This window comes from Erpetoichthys calabaricus, chromosome 17 (genome assembly GCF_900747795.2).
Source record: "Erpetoichthys calabaricus chromosome 17, fErpCal1.3, whole genome shotgun sequence".
Classification (NCBI taxonomy): Eukaryota; Metazoa; Chordata; class Cladistia; order Polypteriformes; family Polypteridae; genus Erpetoichthys; species Erpetoichthys calabaricus.
The window spans coordinates 12,754,297-12,776,869 of record NC_041410.2 but is presented as its reverse complement, the minus strand read 5'-3'; the positions used below and the strand labels follow the sequence as shown (position 1 = coordinate 12,776,869).

The 22,573-nt window shown below is 40.9% G+C and overlaps 1 protein-coding gene across 1 annotated transcript; it reads left to right on the top strand.

Moving 5' to 3' along the window:
- The first annotated feature begins 12,004 nt into the window (after window positions 1-12,004).
- On the top strand, window positions 12,005-21,167 carry ctxn2 (cortexin 2). Its single transcript, XM_028823393.2, has 2 exons — window positions 12,005-12,098; window positions 20,499-21,167. The coding sequence occupies exon 2, from the start codon at window positions 20,547-20,549 to the stop codon at window positions 20,790-20,792; it is 246 nt and encodes an 81-aa protein (XP_028679226.1). The 5' UTR covers window positions 12,005-12,098; window positions 20,499-20,546; the 3' UTR covers window positions 20,793-21,167.
- The last annotated feature ends 1,406 nt before the right edge of the window (window positions 21,168-22,573 follow it).

Here is a 22,573-nt window from a genome sequence, read left to right as displayed (position 1 = left end):
ATGCTTCATTTAAAAGACGAACGGCAGTAGGAAAAAAACTGTTTTTAAACCTGGTAGTTCTACATTTCAGGCTGCGGTACCTTCTGCTTGAGGGCATGAGGGAAAAGAGTTCAGAGGCAGGATAAGTTGGGTCTCTAGAAATCCGCACAGCTCTGGCCAGACAGCGTTGTTTTGCCAAATCTTGTACATTCTCCAATGATCCTCTCCGCAGCCCTCACCACTTTCCTCAGTGTTTTCCAGTCCGAAGCGCTGCAGCTCTCCTGCCACAGAGAGCTGCTGCTGGTTAGCACGCTCTCTATGGTCCCTCTGTAAAAAGTGGTGAGGACTGACTTACTGAGATGGGCCCTCTTTAGCCTCCACAGAAAGATCAAGCGCTGGTGAGCTTTCTTGATGACGGAGGAGGTGTGCAGGGACCAGGTGAGGTTGTTCGTCACATTAACTCCCAGGAACTTAGTAGACTGCACAATTTCCACAGCAGTGTTCTTAATGTAGACCGTGATGTGTATCAGCTGTTTCTTCCTGAAGTTGATCACCAGTTCTTTTGTTTTTTCGACATTCAGTATCAGATTGTTTTTATCACACCATTCCACAAATGACTTCACCTCCTCTCTGTAATCCCCCTCCCCGTCACCTCGAATGAGACCCACCACTGTTGTGTCGTCCGCATACTTAATAATTTGGTTTGTGCTGAACTTGGCACAACAATCGTGGGTCATGAGCGTGAAGAGGAGGGGACTTAGAACACACCCCTGTGGAGAACCTGTGCTCAAGGAGATGGTATCTGATTTATTCTTTCCTACCCGTACGTACTGTGGCCTATCCATTAGAAAGTCCAATATCCAGTTTTGCAGAGGTATGCCCAGTCCCAATGGGCCCAGTTTGCTGATCAAATTCTGAGGGATGATGGTATTAAAAGCCGAACTAAAATCAACAAACAACATGCGGACCATAGCGTCTCTATTCTCCAGATGTTCCAATGAAAAATGGAGTGCAATAGATATGGCATCCTCTGTGGCATGGTTGGAGCGGAAGGCGAATTGGAGTGGGTCAAATGAGGAGGGTAGGACAGAAGTAATGTGGTCCTTGATCAGCCTCTCGAAACATTTCATCACTATTGATGTTAAGGCTACAGGGCGATAGTCATTCATGGTTGTGACTATGGGTTTTTTCGGAACTGGGATGATTTCTGAGGTTTTAAAGCAAGATGGCACAACAGCCTGACACAGAGAGATGTTAAATATATCCGTAAGGACATGTGTCAGCTGCTCCGCACATCCTTTGAGTACACAACCTGGTATCTGGTCTGGTCCCGCAGCTTTCCTTGGATTAATTCTCCTCAAAGTCCGTAGAACATCATCCGGTTCCAGACACAGTGCCTTCTCATCAGGATGAGGGGTGGCCTTCACTGGTGATGTATCATTCAATGCTTCAAACCGTCCAAAGTACTTATTTAGGTCATTCAGGAAGTTGAAGCTATCATCACAGGGGTAAGAAACTGTTTTGTAATCTGTCACAGATTTAATCCCCTGCCACAATCTTCTGCTGTTCCTGTGATCTTGAAAATGACTCTCTATTTTCTTTCCATGAGCCCTTTTAGCTCTTCTAATAGCTTTATTTAGGTTGGCTCTTGCTGTTCTAAGGGCAGCTATATCTCCAGATTTAAAAGCACAGTTTCTCACTTTCAGCAAAACTCTCACCTCAGCAGTCACCCACGGTTTATCGTTTGCCCTGACAATGATGTTTTTGGTGACGCAGACATCATCCATGCACTTGTTTATGTAGCCAAACACAGCCTCTGCATATTCATTTATGTCTATCCTTTGATCTGTGGTAGCTGCCTCACTGAACACAGACCAGTCGGTGCACTCAAAACAATCCTGTAGTGCATTCATGGCTTCTTCTGGCCAAACTCTCACCTGTTTGAGTGATGGTTTTGATCTGATGAGCACAGGTCTATATGCTGGGATTAGCATAATAGAGATGTGGTCTGATGAGCCAAGATGGGGACGTGGGGATGCTTTGAATGCTCCTTTAATGTTGGTGTAGACATGATCCAATATATTGGTTCCTCGAGTTGCAAAATCCACATGTTGGTAAAAATGGGGTAAACCTCTCTTCATGTTTGCCTGGTTAAAATCCCCAGCAACGATGACTACTCCCTCACACTGCACATCCACTGATGTTTTAGAAGTGTTATGAAGGCCAAAAGAAGCTTTTGTTAAGGTCACATGTTATTACCATGTCTGCTGAGGTTTAGTTATTTCAATTTAACATACTTCCATGTCCTAATAAGACAGGGTAGGTAACGTCGGTCCTGGAGGGCCACAGTGGCTGCTGGTTTTTGTTCCAACCCAAACTCTTAATGAGAGGTCAGTTATAGCTGCTGAAGGACTTACTGCTCAAGTGACATCTTAGCTGTCTCACTTGTTAAGGTTCCCCACCCATAATTGTCTATTTGAGTCTTAAACTGCTGCATTCATTGCTTTTAATGGCTCCGTATCAGCAATATGACACTCATGACAAAGGAGCCAGCAGTTTTCCATCTAACTTGTTTTGATCTACACCTGTGTGGATTCATCATGCACTTCTTCTTCTTCTTCTTCTTCTTTCGTCACAGCGGATCATCTGTCTCCATATCCTCCTGTCCTCTGCATCTTCCTCTGTCACACTCACCACATCCATAAACCTTCTCTTAGGACTTTCCTCTACTCCTCTTCCCTGGCAGCTCTATCCTTAGTACCCTTCTCCCAATATACTCAGCAGCTCTCCTCTGCACATGTCCAAACCAACGCAATCTCACCTCTCTGACTATTTGGATTAATAAAACACTTATGAGAAAAATGTGACCGACTGAAAATTATCCATTTTAAGCTTCAAATCATTTGTGTGATTTCATTGGAAAGTAAAACAATCTACGTTATAAGAACATTACATTCAGTGGCATAGCTTGAGTTTGTGCCGCCTGAGGCAGGGTGATGCTTCAATTTGCCACCCTCCAACATATCCGAATATGCTAACCTATTTAAATAGAAAATTAAAAGGGTGTATAGAGAAAAGTTAAGATAAATTTTGCATAGATTTATTCATATATAGAAAAACAACAATAATTTTTCACATATAATTATTCATAAGCATCAACTAGACAATAATATAGTACAGACACAATGCCGTGTTCTGATTATTACTTTAATGTAATTACGCTGTGAAAACCCGAACCAGTGTAGTGTACGAGTGATAGGTGGGGATGTTTTCTGCGCAGAGCAAGAACGCATTTGGATTGATAACGAAACGAAATTCTAAATTGCAAATTAGTTGTTTATCTTCCTAGAAATTATTATCGGCGTAACGTTTATGTTTATTTTTGTTATTGCCTCATAAATTTCAACTGCTGTGTCTGATGCTATCACAGAAGGACGATCTGAAAATTATTTCTGAAGCATTTGTGGATAAAAATCAGAGAATTTGACTAATTTTTCATTCATGAGTGATGTTTTTCCGAACCCTGCTGCTTACACATGAATTGTACTGAGCCTTTTGACAATAATGCCACCCGCAAAAATGTGCCGCTCGGGGCAGACCGCCCCCTCCTGGCTATGCCAATTATTACATTACAGATTAATAAGCCATAAAATTAAACCAGTGTAGTGTACAAGTGATAGGTGGGGATGTTTTCTGCGCCGAGTAAGAATGCATTCGGATTGATAACGAAACAAAATTATAAATTGTAAATTAGTTGTTTATCTTCCTAGAAATTAGTCAGTCAGTCAGTCAGTGAGTCATTCTCCAACCCGCTATATCCTAACTACAGGGTCACAGGGGTCTGCTGGCGCCAATCCCAGCCAGGGCAGGGTACAAGGCAGGAAACAAACCCCGGGCAGGGCGCCAGCCCACCACAGGGCACACACACACACACACACACACACACCAAGCCACACTAGGGACAATCTAGGATCGCCAATGCACCTAACCTGCATTATTATTGGTGTAATGTTTATGTTTATTTTTGTTATTGCCTCATAAATTTCAACTGCTGTAATACATTTTTCTATTTATTTGTAGGCGCCTTTCTAAAAACTCAAGGATACCGAACCACAGATAAAACACAGATTATAAACAAAACTAAAATACAAAAATTAAAATCAGACGGAGCAATATTGTCTGATGCCATCACAGAAGGACAGTCTGAAAATTATTTATGAAGCATTTGTGGATAAAAATCAGAGAATTTGACTTTTTTCATTCATGAGTGATATTTTTCCGAACCCTGCTGCTTACACACGAATTGTACTGAGCCTTTTGGCCAATAATGCAGCCCCAAAAATGTGTCGCCCAGGGCAGACTGCCCCCTCCTGGCTACGCCACTTATTACATTACAGACTAATAAGCCATAAAATTAAATACGGTCTGTGACAGCCAAGGATTGGTGTCTAATTAAGCAATCGTGTTGGAATGAAAACCTGCAGTCACTGCGGCCCTCCAGGATCGACGCTGCCTACCCCAATCCTAAGACACGTAAGACTGACGATCCTACCAGCTTTGGCTCCTTTCAGGCTTTCATGTGCCTATACTCTTGTAGAATGCCCAGTAGCGAGAAGTCTTTCAAATTGTTATTTTTCTTGTTTAAACCCACCACGGACCCCAGTTTTTTTTTTTTATTCCTTTTCTTCATTGTCATCTGCTAACATCTCAATTCTTGTGTTAACGGGACTTTATATTGGTATGATTTAATTATGTTTAACTATTTATGTTCATCTCAATGAATGGAAATATTGCAAGGTTTAATCTGTTACTGTTAATGGTTAGGAATCTGAGTGACCGGTAAAGTGAGTGATGATGCTGCCGAGATGGACAGTGGCTTCCTGCAAGCACAAAATGGAGAAAGCAGTTTCAGAAATCAGATCAATGGTGGATGGATTCGGGTGCAAGCAGTGTGCCCCCTAGTGGCTAAGATATGATATAGTAAGGTACCTCACAAAGTTGCTGGTTCAATCCCTGCCACCAACTCAACGTGTCATTTATTCTGCAAGTGCTAACATTGCATTAATAACAAAACAACTGAACAATGTAGTTTATTTATAAGTCGCTTTACAGTTTTAGTGTCAAAACTAAATCAATTAAGTTCAACTTCAAATGACTTCATTCCCTTGGCTTGAATTCTTTTATTATGCTTGACACACGCTAAGAATTATAATCTTAACATCACGGCAACAGTAGTTGAGGCAAAGTGGACTAATCCGATTGATGGATACTCATTGTGAATGTTCAAGCGTGTCTTCTTTACAGTCAATGAACACTTCATTTAGCCGCTTTGTCATTAAGTAACAATTAATTATGTGTTTTTTACTCTTCACTGAAGTGCTAAAGTCATTGGACAGAGTGAGAACACTAATCTTTAAGAGGAAGCTATTAATAGATAATACATTTTAATAAGGGCGGCACAGTGGCACAGTGGTAGCGCTACTGCCTCGCAGTAAGGAGATTTGGGTTCGCTTCCCGGGTCCTCCCTGCGTGGAGTTTGCATGTTCTCCCCGTGTCTGCGTGGGTTTCCTCCGGGTACTCCAAAGACTGGCGATTCTAAATTGTCCCGTGTGTGTGTGTGTGTGCCCTGTGGTAGGCTAGCGCCCTGCCCGGGGGTTTGTTATAAAAAAAAAAAAAAAAAAGGGGTGGCACAGTGAACAGGAAATGTGCCAATTCGGTGATTTTGACCATAAAAATGATCAAAGTTATTGGAATCATACAGAAAACAAATTTATAGGATGGACCAGTGGAAACATTTATGTTATCACTATTCGTTTTTTAACTTTTCATGATGATGCCCGGGAACCGTTCCCTGCCTTGTGCCCTGTGTTGGCTGGGATTGGCTCCAGCAGACCCCCGTGACCCTGTGTTCGGATTCAGTGGGTTGGAAAATGGATGGATGGATGATGATGCCTCCCCTGATCGCATGCCCCTGCTCTTTTCCACAAACAGCCTCCTGTGTGCCCAGGGGTTTGCCCTGTGATTGTTGCAGGCTTTCCTCTTCTAAGTTTGTTCAGGCCTTGTGCTTCTTTTGAGCTCAGGTTGCCTTCACTGAGCGCACGTCCCTGATGTATACCTGCATCTATTTAATTCCTTTTTTTGACTGGGAGGATATTACCATCTATGTATGGTTACATGTGTTTGTTGCTGGCTATAACTTATTAAATAAAAAAGTTTTCATAATTATTGTATTATATTGAAGAACGGGTGGCACAGTGGTAGCACTGCTGCCTCGCAGTTAGGAGACCTGGGTTCGCTTCCTGGGTCCTCCCTGCGTGGAGTTTGCATGTTCTCCCCATGTCTGCGAGGGTTTCCTCCCACAGTCCAAAGACATGCAGGTTATGTGGATTGGCAATTCTAAATTGGCCCTAGTGTGTGCTTGGTGTTTGTGTGTGTCCTGTGGTGGGTTGGCACCCTGCCCAGGATTGGTTCCTGCCTTGTGCCCTGTGTTGGCTGGGATTGGCTCCAGCAGACCCCCGTGACCCTGTGTTCGGATTCAGCGGGTTGGAAAATGGACGGATGGATGGATGGAGAACACTAATCTTTAAGAGGAAGTTATTAATAATTAATACATTTTAATCAGAGCGGCATGGTGGCGCAGTGGTAGCGCTGCTGCCTCGCAGTTAGGAGATTTGGGTTCGCTTTCCGTGTCCTCCCTGCTTGTAGTTTGCATGTTCTCCCTGTGTTTCCTCCCACAGTCCAAAGACATGCAGGTTAGGTGCATTGGCGATCCAAAATTGTCCCCAGTGTGTGCTTGGTGTGTGTGTGTGTGTGTGTGCCCTGCTGTGGACTGATGCCCTGCCCGGGGATTTGTTCCTGCCTTGTGCCCTGTGCTGGCTGAGATTGGCTCCAGCAGACCCCCGTGACCCTATGTTAGGATATAGCGGGTTGGACAATAACTGTCTGACATTTTAATAACAAGCTTCTAAATATTAAACTTATGTTATACTTTAGAATTCTACTGTTAAATTCTGCTCTATACTTGTACATTTTTTATTTTTAAACTGTATTGAGGATTTGTTCTGCTCTGTGTATTCTATTGTATTGTATTGACCCCCCTTTTTCTTTTTGACACCCACTGAACTGTGCAGCCTAACCTACCTGGTAAGGGGTCTCTCTTTGAACTGCCTTTCCTGAGGTTTCTCCCATTTTTTCCCTACTAGGGTCTTTTTTGGAGTTTTTCTTTGTCTTCTTAGAGATTCAAGGCTGGGGGGCTGTCAAAAGACAGGGCCTGTTAAAGCCCATTGCGGCACTTCTTGTGTGATTTTGGGCTATACAAAAAATAAATTGTATGGTATTGTATATTGTACAAGCTGTTCTTGGTTAAAAAGGTCTCTTCACTCTGTAACTGGAAAAGTAGACAGCTTGAGTGTGGCAAAGGGAAAGACCACCCACTGGTTGATCTTTTGTTTTTTGTTTTTTTTTGGAAAATTAAATTTCCCTCGGCCAAAACAAATAATTGATCCAAATTGAAAGAAAGTCCGTATAAAATACTGTTATGATAATGAAATCCTGTGGTGGGCTGGCGCCCTGCCCGGGGTTTGTTTCCTGCCTTGCGCCCTGTGTTGGCTGGGATTGGCTCCAGCAGACCCCCCCCCCGTGACCCTGTAGTTAGGATATAGCAGGTTGGATAATGGATGGATGGATGGATGATAATAAAATCATTAAAATGATCCTAAACAACAAAAAAATATATCTTCATTAAAGACACCTTCTCTATTCATTGACAGCAGTGTTTGTGTAAAGAAATATTTTTTCCAGATGCAAATAGCTTTTGATGCTCAGCACGTCTCTGAATTACAAGAGATCTGCACACGCTGGCTTACGCCTGCTGTCTGAGGGTTAGACGGAATGGCTGAATGATAATGAAGTTGAATGAGACAGCCAGTGAATGTGGAGCATCACTCATCAGTCTTACTGTCTGCGAGTTCTGACATCTGTGTGTAAACTAAAGCCAGTGAGCTGTGCCGTACGCTACTGTGGGGAGCACTTCTTCTTTTGCCAATGGAAAGCCACCAAAGCTGAGCTGCTAGAAGTGAAAACAAGTGCAAAACTAGAGGTGCTGCCAGTGTTATCATGCAACAAATGAAAGGAAACCCTGGAATCAAAGCAGGAGGCCACCTCTTGGGTTCTTGTGCCTTTAAAATTGGATTCTTCACTTAAGTGAGGATTTGGACACATCTTTAAGGCAGCAAGGAAAACCGTGGTAAGCAGCCGGTCATTTTCATTATTAAATTGCATTTTGCTGAAACCTTCAAAGTCAGAGATCAAGGATAAACAAAACACTGTCTGTTAGCAAAGTGGCATTATTGTTATCAGGTTTCTAGATAGAAATTCCCTTGGCATCAGTGACTAGTGCAGGTCTAATGGCTAAAGGGGAGATATTGGGTCTTTGGTCCAAAAACAGCAAAATCATTATGTACCTATGCAAAAAAAAACTAAAGGAAAACGTGGGACCAGAAATTCAGAGGAGTGAGCGATACACACCCTGAAGACTATTAAAAGATGGGCATGGGCAAGTTTGGGTAAGTTTACTTATTTCATTAACAGCTGTTGCTCAGAATACGTTCATATATGCAAATAGTATACAGTAGGTATGTCTGAATGTGTGTATCGATGGGGCAGCCTGGATATGTAGATGTCTGCCTCTCTGTCTTTCTACAGTATTAGAGTATGTTTACTATGCTGTACTCACTCTCTGTGTGTGTATATATACATATATATATATATATATATAATATTAAATAAATAAAAAAATAAATGAATAAATAGTTAGGATATAGCAGGTTGGATAATGGATGGATATATATATATATATATATATATATATATATATATATATATATATATATATATATATATATATATATACACACATATATATATATATATATACACATAGATACCACACTGTATGAAAATATATATATATATATGGGTGGCACGGTGGCGCAGTGGTAGCGCTGCTGCCTTGCAGTTAGGAGACCCGGGTTCGCTTCCCGGGTCCTCCCTGCGTGGAGTTTGCATGTTCTCCCCGTGTCTGCGTGGGTTTCCTCCGGGCGCTCCGGTTTCCTCCCACAGTCCAAAGACATGCTGGTTAGGTGAATTGGCGATTCTAAATTGGCCCTAGTGTGTGCTTGGTGTGTGGGTGTGTTTATGTGTGTGTCCTGCGGTGGGTTGGCACCCTGCCCGGGATTGGTTCCTGCCTTGTGCCCTGTGTTGGCTGGGATTGGCTCCAGCAGATCCCCGTGACCCTGTGTTCGGATTCAGCGGGTTGGAAAATGGATGGATGTTGTTATTATTCTCCAGACTGAAACACGTGCCGTACATACAGTACTCTGCATACTGAAGCACACAGTAGAGTGTAACGTTTTATGCTGAAACACGTACGCTGTATATTGAGATGCATGTGACTATACAGTAGAATCGTAATTGAAACCAATTCCCGGTGTGCTGAGATGTGTATGCACCACATAATGAAATGCACATGCTCTGTATGCTGAAATACACACATCCATCCATCCATCCATTGTCCAACCCGCAGAATCCAAACACAGGGTCACGGGGGTCTGCTGGAGCCAATCCCAGCCAACACAGGGCACAAGGCAGGGAACCAATCCTGGGCAGGGTGCCAACCCCCCGCAGATCATCCAACCCACTATATCCTAATTACAATATATACAGTATATCTATGCTTCTGCTGTCTCATAGATCCCCGACACCCATTTGATCACCATTAGTGTGAAATGTGCACTTTCTCCTTATATCCACTAGCAGTTTCTTCACATATTTGAGTTCCTCCCAACTACTGTATGTGAGTGAATGTCAGATTAACTGACAGCTCTAAACTGGGCTGGATTACGTGGATGTGTGGAAAAGATGAAGTACCAGTAATATACAGGCATTGGTTCATACCGTGAACACATCACTGAAAGTTTTCAACAGCCTGTAAATCTAAAGTGGAATAAATAGGTTGACAGAGGAAAATGGATACATACAACTGTAAGAATATAAAGTAGATATAAAAGGCACTATGGCAAGACAAGATAAACAGGTGAACACACACATAGTATTGCTTTTCTGAAACATCGTACTAACATAGTTATGTTATGTGCAACACATAGAAGGAGCTTTTGCATAAGGACTCTTTTCTAATACAGTGGAATTACTATCTGGCAGATATATAGTGACACAGTAGCTCACGGCCCAGTGACACTGGGTTCAAATTCAAACCTGGTCATTGTCAGTGTGAAGTTTGCGTGTTTCTCCTGTGCTTATGCCGATTTCTGTGTATGGATTCTTTGATTTCTCATAGACCTAAAGGGTGTGTGTATGTGTTATGGTTAATTAATGGCCCAGAACTGGCCATTAGTGTGTGCCCTGTGATTGACTGGCACCCTGTCCATGGTTGATTTGTACCTGATGCTGTTCAGATAGTTTTCATACTCTGAGACCTTGAATTTGCTAGAACAGGTACAGATCATTGCTGGAGGGAAAATGCATTATCTATCTATCTATCTATCTATCTATCTATCTATCTATCTATCTATCTATCTATCTATCTATCTATCTATCTATCTATCTATCTATCTATCTATCTACCTGTCTGTCTGTCTGTCTGTCTGTCTGTCTGTCTGTCTGTCTATCTATCTATCTATCTATCTATCTATCTATCTATCTATCTATCTATCTATCTACCTGTCTGTCTGTCTGTCTGTCTGTCTGTCTGTCTATCTATCTATCTATCTATCTATCTATCTATCTATCTATCTATTATGTAGTGCCCTTCATCTATCTATCTATCTATCTATCTATCTATCTATCTATCTATCTATCTATCTATCTATCTATCTATCTATTATGTAGTGCCCTTCATCTATCTATCTATCTATCTATCTATCTATCTATCTATCTATCTATCTATCTATCTATCTATCTATCTATCTATCTATCTATCTATCTATCTATCTATCTATCTATCTATCTATTATGTAGTGCCCTTCATCTATCTATCTATCTATCTATCTATCTATCTATCTATCTATCTATCTATCTATCTATCTATCTATCTATCTATCTATCTATCTATCTATCTATCTATCTATCTATCTATCTATCTAAGGTGGCATGATGTTGTATGTTTGCAATGTCGGGTATTTTTAAGCAGTTGTAGTGTTTCAGGTAATGAAATCTATAATGGAACAAACAATACATACAGTTTGTTAAATTATTTTTTATACACGGTACTTGAATATCCCTATATACTTAAACTGTATAGCAAAGTCAGAAAATTCTTGTATGTGTTTACGATAGTAGAAAAACAATTCCCTAAAATAATGTCAGTGTAATTAACTAAGAGGTCTGTGGCTGCTGTATTTAAATCATTTGAAAATGAGCCACAGACTGTGTTATAACTAATGAGTAATTTAAAGACAAGCAGCAGCCAAGTTAATAGCAGCACTGATTGGATTCTGTTTATGTATCACTGAAGATGACCCGTCCAGCCTTTCTTATTAAAGAGCAATTTTTGATTTCAATAAACAAACGTATGTTAACCTCCTAGTAATTATTCATAGTAACAGTTTAATTCCTCAACATTAAACAGGAAGCCGCTAGAAAAGAAATGTTTTTATTTGTGAATGGAAAATTTATATACTGATTTATGCCTATAATGAAGGGAAGTATTATTTCATCATTTTCTGCTTTACACATAAAGAAAAAAAATATATTCATGCAAAGGCATTTATAACTGGTGAACATCAGAGATGTTTTGAAAATAAATGTTCTTAATTGCTATTCAGCCTTGTGGCAAACTTTGTATGTGAGAGTTTGTTTGACTGATGAATTGAAACACCAGTCACACCAGTGTCCTCGGATGTGTTTCCACTTCAAAATGAGGCCTGCTTTTGTCCTGAGAAGGAGTCTGGTATCAAAATCAGAATCCTGGCATACATGATTTACTACTGTGTTTCTTTTGTATGACATGCAGCTTATGTCATAATTTACTGAAGTGACTTGCTGTTTGCTGTAATACTCAGATGGACTTCAAGTATGAAAATCCACACTACATGACAATACAGGTAAAATAATAGGAAAACAATCACTGTCCAAAAGAAGTCAAATTTTACATTTTAAAGTTATCCAGCTATTTCCTGAATCTGCATATTTAGAATAGTGTTATGGGGCAAATTGTACTTGTTTATATGTTATATGCTAAAATGTTTTTTATCCTTCTAGTGCTAGTAGTAGTAGTCATATTGTCACGTGTACAGAATAAAGTGAAACTCTTACTGGTATGTCCATCTCATACGCAACATTATGCCACTTTCTGGCATCAGGGCAAACAAGATAGATAGATAGATAGATAGATAGATAGATAGATAGATAGATAGATAGATAGATAGATAGATAGATAGATAGATAGATAGATAGATAGATAGATAGATAGATAGATAGATAGGAAAGGTACTATAAAAAAGATAGATAGATAGATAGATAGATAGATAGATAGATAGATAGATAGATAGATAGATAGATAGATAGATAGATAGGAAAGGCACTATATAATAGATAGATAGATAGATAGATAGATAGATAGATAGATAGATAGATAGATAGATAGATAGATAGATAGATAGATAGATAGGAAAGGTGCTATAAAAGATAGATAGATAGATAGATAGATAGATAGATAGATAGATAGATAGATAGATAGATAGATAGATAGATAGATAGATAGATAGATAGATAGGAAAAGCACTATAAAAGATAGATAGATAGATAGATAGATAGATAGATAGATAGATAGATAGATAGATAGATAGATAGATAGATAGATAGGAAAGGCACTATAAAAGATAGATAGATAGATAGATAGATAGATAGATAGATAGATAGATAGATAGATAGATAGATAGATAGATAGATAGATAGATAGGAAAGGCACTATAAAAGATAGATAGATAGATAGATAGATAGATAGATAGATAGATAGATAGATAGATAGATAGATAGATAGATAGATAGATAGATAGATAGATAGATAGATAGATAGATAGATAGATAGATAGATAGGAAAGGTGCTATAAAAGATAGATAGATAGATAGATAGATAGATAGATAGATAGATAGATAGATAGATAGATAGATAGGAAAGGCACTATATAATAGATAGATAGATAGATAGATAGATAGATAGATAGATAGATAGATAGATAGGAAAGGCACTATAAAAGATAGATAGATAGATATGAAAGACACTATATAACAGATGGTGACATGTAAAATTTTAACATTTTTTTAACATTAAAATTTTTTAAAAATTTTTTTTAATGTAGTACATCTTCCACAGATAACATGAGACCCCAAAGGAGATCTTGATATGCCATTCGTATTAAAACGTTTACAGTTTCCCGTCAGAATAGCTTTTCCTATGACAATTAACAAATCACAGGGACAAACATTCGAAAAAGTCAGTTTATTTATTAGAGAGAAAGAAACAATATTCACTTACAGGCAGTTATATGTTGTGTTGTCACGAAAAGTCCAAACACGGAATCAAAATTCAAAGTGATATTGCCGAAAAGTTAATTCCAAATATTGTTTTTACTGAAGTTTTACCATAAAAGTGTAAGTTTAAAAAGTATTTGCATGTTAATTTCAAAGCCAAACAGAACGTAAACGCATAATGCAACGCATACCTCTAACGCAACATGAAACTTAATTTTTCTTTCAATTTATTAGTTTTACTATTTTTTACTATGGTTAATTACTCCCTGTAATGTAAAATAGTTAGTTCTATTATACATGTGTAACAATTCCCATGAAAATAACAATCTGTTTAAATTGTACATCCACTTCCCCATATGCGGGCGGCAGATCTGCGAAGTGGCTAGTGCGTAGTGCCCGCCTGGGGGTTGGCGAGTGAAGTCAGCAGGGGGCAGAGCCCCCTGGTGTAAAAAAGTTTTGAGCAGATCCTCTAAGTGAGAATTTGATTGTTTCCATTCTCCAGTAGTAGAGAACATCGGTCACCACTGACTTAAGGGTGGTTTGTGGGATTCTTCCAGTTGAGCCAGATAAGTCTACGTGCTAGTAGTGAGGTTTGTTTGTCCTTCTCCACTTCAAGCCCATCTTTGAGTCCACCAAACACGCTGTTACTAGTGATTGTGACGCTAAGCCTAACTGAGAGGCTTGCATAGATTTTTGTCCAAAATGTTGTTAATTTGGTGCATGCCCAGAAGAAGGCCATCTTATAGAAGTGGAAGCGGCATGCAGGCAGCGTTCTTCAGATGAATCAGCAGTGTCTCTTTTTAGTTTTTTCAGTTGTGAAAAAGGTGTGACGGACATCAGGAGCAAAGCCAGCACATCTCAGAACACACAATGTGCAGAGGATTTTTTCAATCTTGTATTTAGAATTCCAAGAGGATGCCACTGATTAATTACCGTGTTATCAATAATTCAGACCCCTGTCTAGAAGTAAAACAGCACAAGTGAATTCCTGCCTCTGCCAGCCGCTAGTCTCCAATATGACGTGTTCCCCACTGATTAATGCCAGGTGCCACGTCTCTCTCTACCCTAACCAGAGCCATCCTACCAGATGTTCTTTTCTCACCTTTCTTGACAGCATTTCTCTACTTTGTACCCATATGTGCCTTTTTATTTACAACCCCAATTCCAAAAAAAATTGGGTTAGATTTAGGGTTAGGGTAAAATGGTGTGTAAAAATGGAAATAAAACCAGAATGCAATGATTTGCAAATTTCATAAACCCGGATTTTATTCACAATAGAACGTGGAAAACGTATCAGATGTTGAAAGTGAGACAGTTTACTATTTCTTGAAAAATATTACATCATGTTGAATTTGATGGCAGCAAAAAGGTTGGGATGGGGGCAAACAAAAAGTGGGTCCAGATGGAGTATCGCCACGACTGCTGAAGGCCTGTGCGTTGAAACTGGGGAGTCCTCTACAGCGCATCTTCAACCTGAGCCTGGAACAGCAGAGAGTCCCGAGGCTTTGGAAAACATCTTGCATCACCCCCGTCCCAAAGATATCACATCCTAGTGAGCTGAACGACTTCCGGCCTGTCGCTCTGACGTCACATGTGATGAAGACCAGGGAGTGGCTGCTGCTTCACCACCTAAGGCCACAGGTCCAACACGCATACCAGGAGAAGGTGGGAGCGGAAGATGCCATCATCTACATGCTACACCGATCCCTCTCCCACTTGGACAGAGGCAGTGGTGCTGTAAGAATTATGTTTCTGGACTTCTCTAGCACCTTCAACACCATCCAACTTATGCTCCTTAGGGGCAAGCTGACAGAGATGGGAGTAGAGTCATACCTGGTGGCATGGATTGTGGACTATCTTACAGACAGACCTCAGTATGTACGTCTTGGGAACTGCACGTCTGACATTGTGGTCAGCAACACAGGAGCGCCACAAGGGACTGTACTTTCTCCGGTCCTGTTCAGCCAACATACATCAGACTTCCAATACAACTCGGAGTCCTGCCACGTGCAAAAGTTCGCTGATGACACTGCTATTGTGGGCTGCATCAGGAATGGGCTGGAGGAGGAGTATAGGGACCTAATCAATGACTTTGTTAAATGGTGCGACTCAAACCACCTACACCTGAACACCAGCAAAACCAAGGAGCTGGAGGTGGATTTTAGGAGGCCCAGGCCCCTCATAGAACCCATGATCATCAGAGGTGACTGTGTGCAGATGGTGCAGACCTATAAATACCTGGGAGTGCAGCTGGATGATAAATTAGACTGGACTGCCAATACTGATGCTCTGTGCAAGAGAGGACAGAGCCGACTATACTTCCTTAGAAGGCTGGCGTCCTTCAACATCTGCAATAAGATGCTGCAGATGTTCTATCAGACGGTTGTGGCAATCGCCCTCTTCTACACGGTGGTGTGCTGGGGAGGCAGCATTAAGAGGAAAGACGCCTCACGCCTGGACAAACTGGTGAGGAAGGCAGGCTCTATTGTAGGCATGGAGCTGGACAGTTTGACATCTGTGGCAGAGCGACGGGCGCTCAGCAGGGTCCTATCAATTATGGAGAATCCACTGCATCCACTGAACAGGATCATCTCCAGACAGAGGAGCAGCTTCAGAGACAGACTGTTGTCACCGTCCTGCTCCACTGACAGACTGAGGAGATCGTTCCTCCCCCACACTATGCGACTCTTCAATTCCACCCGGGGGGGGGGGGGGGTAAATGTTAACATTATACAAAGTTATTGTCTGTATACCTGCATTATTATCACTCTTTAATTTAATATTGTTTCTTTATCAGTATGCTGCTGCTGGAGTATGTGAATTTCCCCTTGGGATTAATAAAGTATCATTACTTTATTAATCTAATAAAGTAATCTAATCTAATCTAATCAAAAGGCTGCAAAGGTAAGTGGTACTAAAAAGGACCAGCTGGAGGAACATTTTGCAACTAATTAGGCAAACTGGCAACAGGTCCGGAACATGACTGGGGATGAAAAGAGCATCTTAGATTGGCAGAGTCTCTCTCAGAAGGAAAGATGGGCAGAGGTTCACCAATCTGCAAAAAACAAAGTGTCGACAAACTGTGGATCAATTCCAGAGTAACGTTCCTCAAAGTCAAAGTGCAAAGACTTTGAATATCTCATCATCTACAGTACACAACATCATCAAAAAATTCTGAGAATCTGGGGAAATCTCTTGGTGCACAAGGGACAAGGCTGAAAATCAATATTGGATGACGCGCGATCTTCGGACCCTCAGGCAGCACCTCATTAAACACAGGCCTGATTGTGTCATGGAAATCACTGCAGGGGTTCAGGTACACTTCCAGAAAAATTGTTGAAAGTAGAGTCAATTATTATGCAGGGTAAGATGGGTTCCCAAACTTTTTCATATGACTGTACAAGTTGATAAATATTTTGTATGCCTTTATTCGTAAACTGGATAAAGCAGACGTAATATTAGTGTTTCAGGAGGCATGTTTTACTTCATTGATGAGATCAGCGGTGCTTTGATATTTAACTAACCAAACACACCCAAGTCTTTAGGATGGACTCCAGTTTTAAATCCAGACAGCTGTGTCAGTATCCGTGGGCGCGATTGCACAACCGGGGGTGAGTTAATGAGGTAATTGGGGTGAATGGCACCTACACGTGTGGGTGCGATCATCCTCCATTGCTTCATCGGCTTCCTGCGGTGTGTGCTTAAGACCACGGAGCCAAATAAGTACGGGCTGGCACAGGGGGAGAGGACTGGAGAAAGAAAGAAAGAAAGAAAGAAAGAAAGAAAGAAAGAAAGAAAGAAAGAAAGAAAGAAAGAAAGAAAGAAAGAAAGAAAGAAAGAAAGAAAGATGAGAAAAGCAGTCTCAGGAGGACTATCTGGCCATCTGGAAGAGGAAGGCAGCACGAGCGGGGGTCCCCATGAAGGAGTGTAGGCTGTGGCGCTCTGGGGGACGGTTCGCTCCACTAGATAATATTGTCGAATGGGGTGAGCAGGACAGATGACCCCCCTATGGATCCAAGGTACGACTGTGGAAGCGTGAAGGAAGACGGGAGGTATTGCCAACCTCGGATGGTCTGGCTGCGCAGTTTGTTGGCAGCCAAGACGGGGGTCAGAGGAATGGAGTTTGTGGCTGTTGAGTCACGCGAGTGATGGGTGAGCCAGGGAGATGAAGAAGGAGGTGGGCTGAGATTGTGAGCTGGTTTTATTGGATTTATTTATTATGGTTTTTATCCCCTGTGGTGGGCTGGCGCCGTGCCTGGGGTTTGTTTCCTGCCTTGCGCCCTGTGTTGGCTGGATTGGCTCCAGCAGACCCCCCGTGACCCTGTAGTTAGGATATAGCGGGTTGGATAATGGATGGATGGATGGTTTTTATCCCCCACTTTTCGCTTGGTTTTATGGATTTATTTAAGGACTTTTGGGACTCTGCACTGTTGACACTTTTTTTGTTTGGATTTGGTTTTTAATATAAGCATCTTGGCACTTTTACCCCATCCCCTTGCTCTGTGTGAGATTTGTCCCCATTTGTCAGCTTATCAGCTTATGCTAATCAGGCTATAAGAGTGAAGTTTGTCAATTTTCACATAGAATTCTGCTTCCTTAATATTTTTGGTAATTTTTGTCAATAATAATTAAATGGGTTACTTCTCTCCTCTCTTTTTGTTTGCTCTGTCTAATTGCCTGAGTTTGCAGATATACCAGGTCTGTCCATTAAATATTTGGACAGAGACAACGTGTTTTCTAATTTTGGTTCTGTACATTACCACAATGAATTTGAAATGAAACAACTCTGATGCAGTTGAGGTGCAGACTTTCAGATTCAGTGCAAGTGGCAAGTGCTCATAATCACTTCTCACTGCTTTGTTTCAGAGATAGAAACACACTCTCGTTATTTAATACAGTCGTGGCCAAAAGTTTGGAGAATGACCCAAGTTTGCTGCTGGTGTACTGAAGTCGAATTACAAGCATTTCCTAAGTTTCAAAGGCTTTTATTGACAATTCCATTAAGTTTTTGCACAGAATCAATATCTGCAGTGTTGACCCTTCTTTCTTTTTCAAGACCCCTGCAATTCACCCTGGCAGGCTGTCACTCAACTTCTGGGCCCAATCCTGACTGATGGCAGCCCATTCTTACATCATCAATGCTTGGAGTTTGTCAGAATTGGTGGGTTTTTGTTTGTCCAGCCGCCACTTGAGGATTCACCACAAGTTCTCAATGGGAGTTTTCTGGCCATGGACCCTAAATTTTGTTCTCCGAGCCACTTACTTCACACTTTGGCCTTATGGCCCGGTGCCCCATCATGTTGGATTGTTCATTGTTGGTCACCAAACTGTTCTTGGATGATTGAGAGACGTTGCTCTCGGAGGATGTTTTGGTCCCATTGTGTTCTTAGGCAGAACTGTGAGTGAGCCCACTGCCTTGGCTGACATGAATGATCTCAGGATGCTTTACTGTTGGCGTGACACAGGACTGATGGTAGCGCCAGTCAACCTTTTCTTTTGTCCGGATGCCCCAAACAATTGGAAAGGGGATTTATCAGAGAAGATGACTTGACCCCAGTAGTCCTCAGCAGTCCAATCCCAGAATATCAGTCTGTCCCTGATGTTTTCTTGGCTTCTTTGCTGCCCTTGTTGACACCCACCAGGCCATCCTCCAAAAGTCTTCACCTCACTCATACCTGCCTGCTGCCATTCCTGAGCAAGCTCTGCACTGGTGGTGCCTACAGCTGAATCCACTTTAGGAGACGGTCTTGGCACTTTGTGGACTTTCTTGGGTGCCCTGAAGTCTTCTTCACAATGACTGAACCTCTTTCTCTCTCCTTGAAGTTCTTGATCTCATAAATGGTTGATTTAGGTGCAATCTTACTAGCAGCAATAGCCTTGCCTGTGAAGCCCTTTTTGAGCAAAGCCATGATGGTCCTTTTGTGGCAGGGCTGAAATGCGGTGGAAATGGGTGTTTTTGGGATTAAGTGCATTTTTCATGGCAAAGAGGGACTTTGCAATGCATCTGATCTGATCCCTCTTCAGAACATTCTGGAGTACATGCAAATTGCCATTATAAAAACTGAGGCAGCAAACTTTGTGAAAATTAATATTTGTGTCATTCTCAAAACGTTTGGCCATGACTGTAGACAGACCTTGAAGAAGGGAAGGGGGGGAGGGGGGGGGCGCTAAAGTACCTGACCACAGACTGGTAAGAGAATGGGACTTTAGACATTTTATTAACGTCTACACCAGTGGTTCTCAAACCACTAGGGGGGCGCGAAGTAACAAAAGGGGGGCGCGAAGATGTGAAAAAAAGAAAACAAGAAACGAAAATATGAAAAATACATCTATTGAAACCAAAACAAATTAACTTAAACTACATTCGGATACTAGAAAAATAAATATAGAGTTAGATAAATGTTGATAAAAGTTAAGTAGGTATAATAAAATATGCATCTATGATATATCATTAATTAAAAAAGAACAAATTGTTATTAGGGGGCTCCTTTCAAAGAAACGTTAGGGGGGTGCGATTAAAACTGTTATGAAAACTCGGGTCGCAAATATTTAAAGGTTGAGAAACGCTGGCCTACACAATAAAAGAATATAAAAAAGAAAAAAGTGGGTCACCACAGGTCCTCACACGATTAAACAGCTCACACACTGCCCACCGTGGTTCCCTACATTGGACCTTATGCCACTATAACAGGCTCTTAAATTGTATTAAGTATGGGTGCTAATTAACTTTTACACAGCAATACACTGCAAAAGATGTGCTATTAGTTAAATAAGCGAGCCTGATGGGCTGAATGGTCTCCTCTCATCTGTTAAATTTCATACGTTCTTATTTACTCTTGATAATGATACGCGTCTCAGGATCAATAGAGACATTGTAGTATGAAGTCAGGTGACCCACAGGGCCATTCAGTCCTTCCAGAGTGTCAATCCTTTAATTAATTAATTAATTAATTTATTTTCTTTTACCGTAGGTGACATGCTGAATTCTCTGGGCAGCATGACGAAGCCCAGTCCTCACCATGTGTGGCAGTCACTTTAACTACTCTGCACCCATCATGAATGGAAATGAAGAAACGTCTCCCTCCCTGACCCTCGAGCAGAAGACCGCTTTCGCCTTCGTAGGGATGCTGTGTATTTTCTTGGGACTTCTGATCATCAGGTGCTTTCGAATCTTGCTTGATCCCTACAGCAGCATGCCCTCATCGACCTGGGCAGATGGAGTTGAGGGACTTGAAAAAGGAACCTTTGAGTACGCGCTCGCGTGACCCTACTCGTAAATGAAGGATTACAGTTCCATCACGTCGAGGGCTTGCTTCATAATTGCCTCCCAGTGCGTTGTCCCGGCAGTGCACACCGTGGGACGCAACACTTTAAGAGTGACCTTTGGAGACTTGAGATGGATGGGAGGGACTGTGGCCTTGGACCTTTAAAAAAAAAAAGTCTGCATGAGCACTAACACAATAATCAAAATTATATTCCAGCAGATTGACGCCTGAGGACCAAAGGCTTTGCTTTCTAAGAGGCACGACATACTGTAGGTGGGATGGGGAATTAGATGGTGTGAAGGTGGAGTCACAAGTGACGCAGGTGACTTGACTTGGACTCTGATTTAGGGCTGGTGATTTCAGGACCAAATAATAGATGGGGCAATCTAGAGCGCTAGAACCATGACACCAATGTACTTTAATGTTTCTTCTTTTTACTTTCTCTTATACAAAGTATAGGGAAATTATTGAAATCATCCAAAAATTCCATTTCGAGATTTTGATGAATATCGATGTTTTAGATCTACTCGAGTCCGAAAATATCATTTTTGGAATTATGCGTGTGTGTGTGTTTGTATGTAAACACGATAACTTGAGTATGCTTTCACTTAGGTCAACCAAAACGCAGATTTCTATCAACTTTTCGTCTATTATTATGTTAATATATGCATTGCTTTCAGTGTTTTCTGCCTTGTTCCATTTATGTAGAACCGAAAGGGCAAACCTTTTTTGTTTCCTTTTTTCATTTTATTTCTTTGAAATATTTTTTGAATCATTTCAAATAAGTAATTAAAGATTAAAAGAACTTGGTTTTCGTCAGGGGTTTACAGTTTTTCTCTCCACTTTTTGGTGGACATTTGGACTGTAAACAGCTATGCTGGCTATATGCTTGTCTTTTAAGTTTGGGGTTTGGCTCCTGGTGGTGAGGCCAACTTTTTTTCCTTTTTGGGCTCCGTCCTGAGTGAAATTCAGGTCTGGCTTTGTGTTTTTTTTTTACTTTCTCGTATACAACATGTAGGGAAAGTATTGTAATCGTCTGAAGATTCGATGTCGAGATTTTGATGAATATCGACATTTTAGACCTCTCTGACTTTCTTGTATACGAAGTACAGGGAAAGTATTGGAATCATCAAAAAATTCTATTTCGACATTTTGATGAATCTCGACATTTTAGACCTGCCTGAGTCTGAAAGTACCATTTTTGGAATTATGTCTCTGTGTGTGTGTGTGTATAAACGCGATAACTCGAGTACGCTTTCGCTTATTTCAACCAAATTTTGCATACAAGTATTAGGTACAAAATGAAGATTTCTTTCAACTTTTGGGCTATTTCCACTAACTGTGGTACTTTACCTTTTATTCATGCAGCTGCAGAGTCCAATTTATTCAACATTACTTTTATCATAATTGTTCAATATATTATTAATTTGATTTAATTTGCTGTTGATGATTCTTTAATGTACATAATATAAAAATATAATCATTGTCTTCCTCAAATATCCATCCACATATCGGAGTATATGAGAAAGTTGAGGGGAGAGCACTCCCGATTTTTTCTGTAGACAAACAATAGCCAAAACGTTTTTGTGATTTACGGTGTATTTGAAAGTTGTTTGAGTTCTCTACTGGGAAAACAAAAATAAAATGATGATGCTGGACATTTAACTTGGTCTAGAGAGTTAATCATTCCTGCCATGTGAAAATAGTATGTGAAAATGCTTACTATTACCGCTATAGTGATGACAATGCGAATTGGTCATCAGTCGTGAAACTGATGCATA